The 11,465-nt window shown below is 40.7% G+C and overlaps 2 protein-coding genes across 2 annotated transcripts in view; one reads left to right on the top strand and one right to left on the bottom strand.

The window, feature by feature from the left end:
* Positions 1-277: 277 nt before the first annotated feature.
* LOC115431095 (P2Y purinoceptor 3-like) lies at positions 278-1,255 on the bottom strand. Its single transcript, XM_030151344.1, has one exon. It carries the CDS (start codon positions 1,253-1,255, stop codon positions 278-280), a length of 978 nt encoding a protein of 325 aa, XP_030007204.1.
* A 554-nt stretch (positions 1,256-1,809) lies between these two features.
* schip1 (schwannomin interacting protein 1) overlaps positions 1,810-11,465 on the top strand; it is a 243,072-nt gene continuing 233,416 nt past the window's right edge. Inside the window, exons 1-4 of the mRNA XM_030151863.1 lie at positions 1,810-1,847; positions 2,105-2,198; positions 8,400-8,467; positions 8,734-8,817. Of these exons, the coding sequence (XP_030007723.1) occupies positions 1,825-1,847; positions 2,105-2,198; positions 8,400-8,467; positions 8,734-8,817 (269 nt within the window). The 5' untranslated portion in view covers positions 1,810-1,824. The remainder of the gene's footprint in view (positions 1,848-2,104; positions 2,199-8,399; positions 8,468-8,733; positions 8,818-11,465) is intronic.

Raw genomic sequence — 11,465 nt, 5'->3', positions numbered from 1 at the left:
CACAAACTTTTTCCAAATGGAGCACGACCTTTTTCTAACGACAGAGGGCAGTGAGAACACCTCTGGTCACAGTAAATGCACTTGCACTTTTTCTGTTAAGTATTGATTTTACATTGAATAGAAAGACACAGGAACAACTTTAAATGTACAGACAAATCAGGGATATATTTAGCTTGTTGAATGGTGACACTTCTATTTTAAATAAAGAGTTATTACGCACAAGTTGTTGACAGTTTTAAGTATTTGTGTTCTTACTGACTGGTGAAATCTGTGATCTTTATCCTCTGGTTCTGTTTGTGCTGCCTGCATCCACTACAGACACACTGGGCTGTACTCTGTTCCTCCTCCACAGACAGGCCCGAACTTTCTCACGGTGTCTCCATGATCCCCAAAAGTACAGGAAAGGGTTTGCGCAGCAGTTCATACTAACCACAGGCTTCCACATCTTATAGGAGATCATGACAATGTTGAGTAGGTAACAGTCTTCAGGCATGTAGACCCTCACGAACAGGTAGATGGTCCGAGCAATGTGATAAGGAACAAAACACAGCACAAACAGCAGACACACAACAAGCAGAGTGCACAGGGACTTGTTGCGCATACCCGCTGTCCTGGTATTGGAACCTCTGCAGCAGAGCACCTTCAGGATGGAGCAGTAACAGGTGAGAACCACCAGAAACGGAATCAGAAAACCCACTATGGCCAAAAACAGCCCATAAGGAAAATACATTTGAAACTGACTGGGGCTTGTCATTTCAAAACACACAGTCATGTTATTGATCAGACCTGTGTGCGCAAAACCAAGTGTGGGCACAATCTCTGCAGTCGCAAGGATCCAAACCGAGACTGACGCAAAAAAAGCGAGTTTTCTGGTCCGGAGACGCACTGCAGCGATGGGGAAACACACTCCAATGAAACGATGCACACTGACGCAGGTGAGAAACATCATACTGCAGTGCAGGTTGACGAAGAAGAAAAACCTCACACCTTTGCAGATGATGTTTCCGAAGGGCCACAGGTCCCCCATGGCATTACTGATGATGAGAGGGGGTAGAGAGAGCACGTAGAGGAGGTCTGCCACGGCCAGGTTGGTCAGGTAGATGACCGTACTGCTCCAGCGGCGAGTCCGAAAGCAAACGCACCACAGCAGGGCCCCGTTCAAAGCCAGGCCCAGGAGGAACACCAGGCTGTAGGTGACCGGCAGAAGGATCCGCTTGTAGTAGTTTGTCACTGGACAGATGTGGAACTCCTCCATTCATAAGAGCAACTTTGATTTTTTTATTATTTTTTTTATTTTTTGAGGGGAGGGGGGTGATTCTGTTAACACCACCAAAAAATGAACCTCACTAATCCAGCTCCCCTGAATGCAATGCAAGGATGACGTGTGCTTTAATTTAAAAATCCACCAAATGGAGGTGTTTGTTCACCTACTGTTCCAGCCCACACCTGTGTGCTCTAAACCCTATCTAGGATTTGAGCAAACACATTGGCACACGGTGAGGTGTTTCAAAAGCCTGGCATAATGAGCTGAGCTACTGTGTAATATGCGATCGGACCTCCCCAGAGAGAAAAAGCGTGCAGAATAATTAATACAGTGATTAAATTCGATTGCCAAGTTAGATGACACCATCAACACCACACACACACACACACACATACACACACACATGCGACGCGCTCCGTATAAAGACGCGCACACGCTCAGCATCCCATTGGCTGCGAGATCTTTTTTTTTTTTTCCAAGTGTGTGTCTCTCTCCGGCTGCTCCCGTCTCAAAGTGTTCATTCACTTCATCTCTGTCTGCCCGCGGAGAGGGAGCTCGACATGCTGAGAAACGGCACGCACAGGTTAGTGTCCCATCCACAGTCTGACCTCAGTCCTAAATGTAAGTCATCCGTGCGTTCAGCTTCTGCTCAAAGATCCAGGTTTAACGCGCTCCGACACGCACTGATGAGTGGTAACATCCCGCATAACGGTGCTCTCTGCAGCCGGACACATCATGGACAGCACAGGCTGTTCACATGCTGAATGCTTAAAGCCGATGTGACATTTGGAGGGCTTTTTTTTTTTTTTTTTTTTTTTAACTTGAGTGGTGTCTTTCCAGAGGCATGTACCAGGGAGAGGAGACGAGGCAGCGCAGCGGGAGTCTGGCTGTGACTCGGGAGAGGAAACACCTTGCTCTGTGTATTAATAACCAGGTAAGAGCCAATAAGAAGAGGATGTAATGCAATATGTGTATTCACTGTGAACGGTGCAGCTTTTATGCGTGATCATTCCCTCTGGTGTGATGTGAGAACGATACTGAAATCTTCCTGGAGCAATAATTGGATGCAAATAGAGCTCAGTAGCATGAGGATCCCATATACAATCTATCCATTTGAACAAATGGTCCATTCCCTGCAGTATGACAGTCTTTGGGTAACTATTCCCCAGTGGTTTACAGGTGGAGGAACAAGTATCAGCACCATGGACAGCGAAAGCTAACTCTAGTCAATGTGTCTTCGCTCTACATCTACTTTGAATGCTGTTGCTTTTATTCATCCATTCAAGTGGCACAACTGACTGAATTCAATTTGGTTTGGAAAATTGCTTTTTGGTGCTATTAAAAGGTTTCTTTCATGGCAGCAGCTGAAAATGTCTCATTAATACCATATATTGTACCTTCTGCCTCAAATGACTTCATTCATTTAGAGCTCAAAGAATCACATCATCCCACTTTATAAGTTGAGAATAGATCATATAAATACAGATGTGTGTTGAATCAGGCAGCAGGTCGGAGTAGACTAGGTCATCTACATTACAGATTTTAGTTAGTAAAATACCATGTCATGTTTTCTTTCTGATTGGGTGAGTGTAGGTGCACAAGTTCACCTGGTTGTATTGAGCCTCTGAATATTTAATGCCAGTGATGTAGTGTTGCGCATTATCGGTGGCAGGGGATATTGAGTGTGTGAGCTCTGAAAGCACTGCTCCATCACAGCTTTCGACCTACTCTACAATATCTTATGATGGTGCAACCCCCGAACACACATACACACATATACATTTTATTGTGATTCATAGCATGTTCCTTTAAACTTTCTCATTTGGACCAAAGGATTGTTCCAATCTGTTTTACTGCACCACCTGACAAATAAATTTCTTGTGTTCCAAAAAATGACATTTTCAGATTGATCCAGCTTAAATCTGTGAGGTGTAGTGTCAGAGGAGGTTCATATAAGATGGCTAAAGAGGACATGTAGGGCTTGTTGAAGGACTAACCGGTAATTGGTGTGTGAAATATGAGAGAGGACAGAAATGCAGGTTATTGGATATGGAGACTGCTCTACTTGCTGTGTCTCTGTGAGTGATTCAGATTCATTATTGAGGCGTGAACCCCCTGAGAAACACATTAATCTATCCAGCTATTACCCCGTAATCAATGGGACAGCTGAATTTTATGGCCACGGGCTCATGTTGTTAAACATTTTACACAGTGCTTATTTAAACAGCGTGCCAAAGGGAGGTCACATTTAATGGGGTTAAGCATGAAATATACAGTGCAGGTGACACTGTTGACACAGCACTTGCAGTTGTAATCTTGGAGTCGTTCATCAAAATCCTGCATGAAGCCTTCTTTTGCTCCTAATTCAGCAAACATCCTGAAAATAATGAGTATGTGGCAGAAATTCAACACACGTGTGACGTTTAGAGCTGGGACCGAAAGGGCAGGGCATGAGTTCACGGGAGTCAAACTCACATATGGCGTGCTATGATATGTAGAGGGATTGGACGTATGGGGCAGGAGCGTAGTGCAGGGGAAGGGCGTCATATTTCAGAAGTGCATTATCGTCTCTTCCCCCAGTGGGATGGAGCTGTGCTGAGTGCCGTTTGCACCATCTCACTCAATCGTGGAGCGTTTGAGTCGTAATAACCTGAGTAAGACTGAGATGAGCCTGCACGCTGATTGATAGGTGTCTGTCTGACCGCCACAGGCGTACAAAAAAGATGTCTTATACGTGTGCCACCAAATACTCTGTACTTTTGTATCACCTTCCAAAACATACACAGCAATGCATGTATTAGGAACAAACACCAAAACATCCACACCACCTCTTTCTTTCTCTCTAGCTCTCTGTAGCCAATTTTTAGTCATTTCAGTCCAATCCCATTACCATGTCTTGGAAGGCTGGTTAGGTCTAAATGACTTGAGCTCAGTCTTTGATCACTGAACGACGCCCCCTCACCAAAGATGGGCAATGTGTGTGTGTGTGTGTGTGTGTGTGTGTGTTTGTGTGTGTGTGTGTGTATATAATGAAGATAACATGCTTTCAGTTCCTCTCTTACCATATGTTAACCAGTGCAGCTATCTACAGCTGAAATAGTAGCAGAGGGAATAGTCCCAACCACTCCATTCTGCATTTTGATAGACTGCCTGATCATTTTTTCACTCTCACATGTCCTTCATCTCTACTTGTCACACCCCACCCACCACAACTCTTCATGAGATGTCTTTCCCCCTAAGCTATTTCAGATATATCTTTTTGCTCTTCTTTTCTGCCTCATTGATACACCATTGCTTCCTTAAATCCTAATATTCCCAGTTTCGCTTACTATTCATCTCTGTGGCCAAAATCACAGCTTCTACCTTTGTTTGTCAGTTGACAGAAATTCAGCTTACCATTCAGATCCATTCCACTCAGCTTTAATTATAACTTAAGTTTTAAGACTTATCTACCAGCATGATTTATGAAACGGCAAGTACTTTGGAGCCGGATGTGATCTATTATGTGACTTTTCCACCGTGGGATGTGATAACTAGCAGTCATCACAACACATGCACTGATAATAGACTTTTAATAGTGTAGGAAATATCTTTTGTCTTAAACAAACAAAGGCTTAAACAACATTTCCACCTTTAGTTTTCACTAACAACGGTGGAGGAAGCATGTGTTTTCTTGGATTTGTATATAATGTTCGAATGTAGGCCTATTTATGTCGAAAACTGTGATGAACATCTTTAGGAGGAAAATGAAACATTTATAAATTTACCAGTCAAAAATGAAGCTTTAGTGAGGGAGGTACCCATGAAACCTCTATGGTTCCAAATAGACAACACTTACTTGCCTTTTCATGATGGATTGTATCATTTGATTCATATGCATGTGATTTAAATGTTCTCGTCACTGCATTAGGTCACTTTACACCACCTGCCTTGTACTGATGTCTGTGTAACTACAGTGGTCTAAGCTTGAGCTTATTTTTCTGTCCCTCTCCTGTTTCTTCGTGACATCCTTTCTCCTCATATACAACGGAAGGTTTGAGCAACATAACCTAAAAGCCTTTGCATCCTTTAGTAGAAAGTACTTGTTTTAATCCCATAGTCATTACATTCATAGCAAATAGCTTTTCAGATCATGTAATCACACAAGCACATCAGTTACACCTACATCTCAGCAGGCTCTTTTTGTACTCAGTGACTCAGGCGAAAGAGTAAATGTTGACTTCAGTATTACTCCTTGCACGCACTGCGCATGTAAATTGATTTCCAATGTTACGATTAACGAGCATCTCTACTGGTACAGCTCCTCTCCTGATTGGACATTTCCTTCCACTGATCGCCAAGTGGAGTTGCAGCCAGCCATCCAATGAGATGATGCAGATGTCTAATGCATCGCCACGCTGCATTCAGATCCTCTGAGATGGGATTGATGCGTGTGTGTGTCTGCATGCCATGTGTGCACACAGACATGTTTTTTTCTCTTAGAATAGCTGTCCTCTCAGGTTTGTTGTTTTTATCTTGCAGAGATCACACTAGTCAGGACACAAGAGCTGAGTGACCATCTCTCACATACTGGAGGGAATTAGCTTTTCTTTTTTATTTTGGTGTGTACGTGTGAGAGTGTGTGTTAATGTGCTGGTCATCGATCTCTGTGATAGAACTGGGACTCTGAGAAATTATGATTTTAATAACTCATCAATTAAAGGGCAACAGACTCCCTCCTATGTGGTGTTGTTTTCTCTCCTCTTCCTACCTCTTTTCCTTCTTTCTCTCATTTGTCAGTGACATGAAGATTATTACTGAATATGTTCACCATTTGTCACCTCACAGTGTATTGATTACTCATGATTTGATCTAAAAATCTGATCAAGCTGTGCATACATGGGTATTACAGATTCATCAGAGGACAGTTTTAATCATCCAAGCTTTTCCAATCATTGGAGTTGTGTTGGTTGACTAGATTTTCATATACATATATAAGCTTCAGGTAATATGTTCCTGTTGGTATCAGCTGCAGCAGAATTACTCCCATGGTATTCTTACTTGGCACCCTCTATTCACTCCAGAAATCTAAGACCGTATGTTTGACTGTAAATACACAATAGAGAGCTGCTATAAAACTGAATAAACAAAGCAGCTGCACAAGCACATGACCAACTCAGGGTATGTTCAGTTTGTGTTTGCATTCACCCCCAAGTTAGTCAGCACATTGTTATTTCTCATAGATTCCAATTTTAGCTTGACCATCTGGATGTAGGATACGGTTAATACAGCGTAACACTTTCTGACACTGTTATGATTCAAGCCGTGTCTGGCTTTTTTCCAAGCATCCTGAACACCTAATCCACAGTGGAGAAGCAAGAACATTGAGAACTGGTCAACTAATTCACAAACAACACTTTGCACATAGAAAAAACAAGCTCACAGATGCATGCATACACTAGAAATAAGTGAAAACAAGCCAATATATGTCATTGGAAGTGATTCAATAAACATCAGGTTAGGTTTCCATAGTGTACATTTTTATTTTCATGTGTTGTCAGTAAACATTGCTCTTTACACACTGTTATCTGGCAGGAATTTTACCTGCAGCCTGAAAACATAGAAAGTTGCTGAACAAAAGAGTCTTTGTTTTCAGAACAAATCACAAACCAGATTTTTATGTCAATTGATTATACATTACTGCAGCCAAGTTCAGATGTTTACTTTTTATACTTGGGTCGATTCTTCAATTTAGTTTTATGTAAAAGATAACAAAATGTTTTATGTGCATTTTACTCTAAAACAACAGATAAAAAGTAAGGTTGATGAGACTCATGATTTTCTTATCTAAACAAGGCTAAACAAATCAAGTCAATATTTCAGGTCATAAGTTTGCCTCAAGGGCTTTACAATCTGGATGATACCCAACGCTCCCTTTTCCACTTTTTTCCTTCCTTACAAAAATGTGTACATTTACAGTACTATGTAAAAGTCTTAGGCCACCTCTAGGTTTGTTGCAGGGTTGAAATGAGCATATATGTTTATTTTTCATTCTGTTTTCTTCAGATACAAGAAAATACTTGGAACATGTGCTTTAAAAGACACACAAAAAACCGAGCTAAATGGGTTCTAAATATTAAAGTCAGTATTTAGCATGACAAGAAGCAGCACAAATAATTATAAACATCTGACATGTGTTGAATGAAACATGGTATAAAACAAATCTAATTTTGTCTGAATAAAAGACAAAGTACAAAGGGAGCTCACACCAAATACTACCACTTTGGTTTATAGGATGCTGTTTTTTCCTGGAAACTTTTTTTTTTACTGTTGTACATACTTCTCATGTATCCAGATTGTATATTAATAGAAAGACTGAGAAATTAATTTGTGTAGTCATTATAACATTACCAAACCAACAAACCTAATGTTGGCCTGGGAGTTTTGCACAGTATACAACAATTAAAATAAAGAGCACAGGTGAGGAGGTGATGAGTAGAAATTCTGGCCTCATCAACAAACATAAGGAATTTTATGAGGCTGTATTGAATTTCTATCTTTGAGGATGGATCATGTGTGGTATTGAACCATAACATAAGTTTATCATTATTAATATACTCACTAATTTGAAGTCAAGCTTGGAAAAAATCAGACCAAAAAGTGTATATTTGGACCTGTTGTGGAGCCGCTTTGCTGCTTTGAGAGCTCATCCATCTGTCCAGTCCCATTGAGCTTTATTGCCGTGGCCTCACAGCTGCCTGAGCTGGGCCCCGGCTCTGGCTCACATTCGGTGTCTGGCTGGTTGGCACCTGCAAAGCACACACATGCTGTTATGCATCAACAGTGGCATACACACACATAATGCCAGCACTATGCTTTCCCTGCCACTATGTGTTAGTAATATTTATGCATATATTAACAGAACATGGGGAGTTAATAACAAAGATAAGAAACATAAATTAAAAAACGATCTGTTTTGGCTCTGATGTGCGACTATGTCAGACCAACAGTATGTGTGGGTGGAGGATTAATTACATGGAGTCTATGAAATGCTGCACATTTTTTTCTCATATCTTATCTCAGCACAGCACCTACTGTAATATTTCCAGCATAAAAAATTAAGAACCTTGATATATATGTGCTTTTCATTGCGCAGGAGGAGGTGAAAAGGTATCACCGCTACTGCAACCACAGTGGGGGGCAAGCAGTTTCCAAGGTGGAGAGGTGAGATGCTGCGCATTGTGATGAAATCTAAAATAAGAGCATTCTGTTTTAATGTGTCTCCTGTAAACAGTACAAGACTCTGACCCTACCCTTTATAAAGAGTCCGTCCACAAAAACATACTGTATTCAAGAGGAGGTTATCACTGGAAATCCAAGCTCATTAAATTTGCAGCATTCAGGGTTACAGACAATGTTACAAAATCCACTTTCATTTTTGATTTTTTGTGATTATGCTTGTTGTTATGCGTGTTATCATTATGTCGCAGAAACCGTCCTCGTCGGTGTGAAGAGGAAGATGACAATAGTCCTCATCGCCGTGAGAAACAGTACCTAGAGATAAAGGCCATCATGTGAGTATTTCCTGTAGTTTCCTTGTACATTTATGACTTAAACATGTTCTGAAATGCCTCTGTTTCTTTGTGTTTTTAATCAGTTTCAGCTAAGAGTCATCCATTTTACCTGTGACCTCGAAGGTGCATTATATTTATTATGTAGAGAAGATCAATTTATGAATGGCTTTAATTCAATCTCTCCTTTAATTAGATTTCAGTGTCAGGGTCAGAGTGCACTTCTGAGAGCATGGACCCTGATAGATCACTATCTAACACTATTTTACTTAAACATGGACCATTGCTTTTATAGGTGTAGCAGAGAAAGACAGCTCTCGCCTCAGGCTTTGACTTTGCTGAAAATCGGGGATAGAAATGAGAAAGCCAATGTTTCTGTGTAGAGTTAACATGATTGGGGTGTGGAAAGGTGAGATGGATAGAGAAAAAAATGTTTGAATAAACTTGAAAGAAGGCGGTAAAACTGGACCTTTGGATAGAGGGAATGTAGTGGGAAAAAAACAGCAAAAAGAGGATAAAAAGGAAGAAAATAGGGATGGAGGAAAGAAGGGGGAAAGGTATTGGTTTTGGAGCTACGAGTTATGGCTTAATTCAATTTGTTCCATTTGGCTCAGCTGTCTCTCTGCTCCACTGGAGGTGAATGTGTTTCTTCATCGAGTAATTGATCTTACACTCCATCCTGGACCCTGGTGTTAGGGTGACTACAGGGATGGAAAAAAAAGGGAGAAGTGAGAGACGCACAGAGCGGTCAGTGGAGGTTGAGGATGTGGGTGAGGGGTGTGGAGAGGCCAGGAAAGTATGTGAGTAAGAAAAATAACACTTCAGCCAAAGTGAAATATATCATGTCAAATGTAGGGAGGGAGTCATGAATTGATAAGTAAAATTTCTGCTTTCAAAACCTTACTTAAACTTCATTTTTTATAAAGCTGAGTGTATACTGTGCAATGACAGGCCATGCCAGACCTGAGATGACAAAACACTGCAAAGTCTTTGGTGGTGGATAAAAAATGGTGGTCCTATGTCGCAAGGTGATGGAGATTAATAGATGGCCTGAGAAATTTAGGATGGCCATCTCAAAGTGTGGCTGTGCTCTTTCTTCTCTTCCCCCTTGATTTTGGAGGCCTTACTTTACTTATAGATACTATAATAACAGCAAAAGCAGTGGCAAAGTAACACATTACAGTAACGTAACTTTTTTCAGGTAAAAAAGGAGTGTAACGTGTTACTACTGAAAATTTGGTAACGAAACGTAGTTACTTTTTCAATTCCACACAATGTTACTTTTCGTAGGGACAGATTTAACTAGTGTCACATACAATTTTTACCCTAAAATTTTTTTTACCCCCTAAGAATTATGTGCATGCACAAACCATCGGGCATGCGCAAACGTATTATTTTCTATGTAAACATCTAATAGTTATCCAGTTGTGAAACAGTCACAGTAGTGCAATGGTCATGAGCTCTCATTTCACCTCGTTTCAGCAGGTAACTAAACAAGAGCTGGACAAGTCCTTATGTATTTTGTGTTCACCTATATGCCCATAAGATGTATTCAGGCTATGTTTTTTATTATTTGATAGGGCTTAGTGGTGGTGTTGAAGCCTATGGTAGTCCAGTGTTTTCTTGTCAAGTGCTCTGTTTGTGGCATTTTTTAAAACAAAAAGCACAAAATAAATACCTGTTATGTCCTCCATAGTAGAACTTTATGTAGCCCTACATATTTAGGAACAGATACGTGGTTCTGCCCAAAGCCCAGCAACATGAAAGTAACGTAAAAGTAACGAGTAATGTAAAAAAAGTTACTTTCCATAGAGTGTAACTAAGTAAAGTAATGGATTACTTTTTAAAGCAGTAATGAGCAAAAGTTACTTTTTAAAAGTAACTTCCCCAACACTGCTAATGATATTTTGTTCTTGTACATTTACCTATATTATTAGATGAGATTTGGTAAATGTAATCATCGCACATGGGTCACAAGTTTACTAGATCAATGGCTGCTGTTGAACTTATAAAACTGGTGAAATCTTACAGTCTGTAGGAGGATTTAGTTGTTCTGTGAGATCCACATATCAAGAAAAAGTCAACTTTTCATGAACTCAGAAAAACAGGCTGTTTTCAGCATTCTGACAATTAAAGCTAATAATTCAAGAGGGTTCTAGCAAGTCATTTGGAGATCAGACACAACATTACGACCGCTGCTAAAATATTGATTATTTCATTACAATGGGACATTTCACTGGGTTTGATTTATTAGGCAGTGACTGAATATTTCATCCTCAAAGCTGATGTGTCGGAAGCAGCAAAAATGATCTTTCAGAACTGTGTGACTTTGACCAGGTCCATATTGTGATGGTGGTGACTGGGTCGGAGCATCACCACAACTGCAGGTCTTTGTTGAGTGTTCCTGGTCTGCAGTTTTTAGTACCAACCAAAAATGGACCAACGAAGGACATCCCAATCTCAGAACAATTAAACATCTGTGGAAGGTGTTGGACAAATAGATCTGATCCATAGAAGTCCATTTCTACCTCCAGAGACTCAGGGATCTGCTGCTAGCGTCTTGGTTCAGATACCACAGCACCGCTTCAGAGGTTTAGTGGAGTCTTGGCCTCAGGTCACAGCTGGTTTAGTTGAAAAAGGGGAACCTACAC

The sequence above is a fragment of the Sphaeramia orbicularis genome, chromosome 13 (assembly GCF_902148855.1).
Source record: "Sphaeramia orbicularis chromosome 13, fSphaOr1.1, whole genome shotgun sequence".
NCBI lineage: Eukaryota > Metazoa > Chordata > Actinopteri > Kurtiformes > Apogonidae > Sphaeramia > Sphaeramia orbicularis.
Note: the sequence above shows the minus strand (reverse complement) of the source record. Positions and strands in the feature narration are given on the sequence as shown.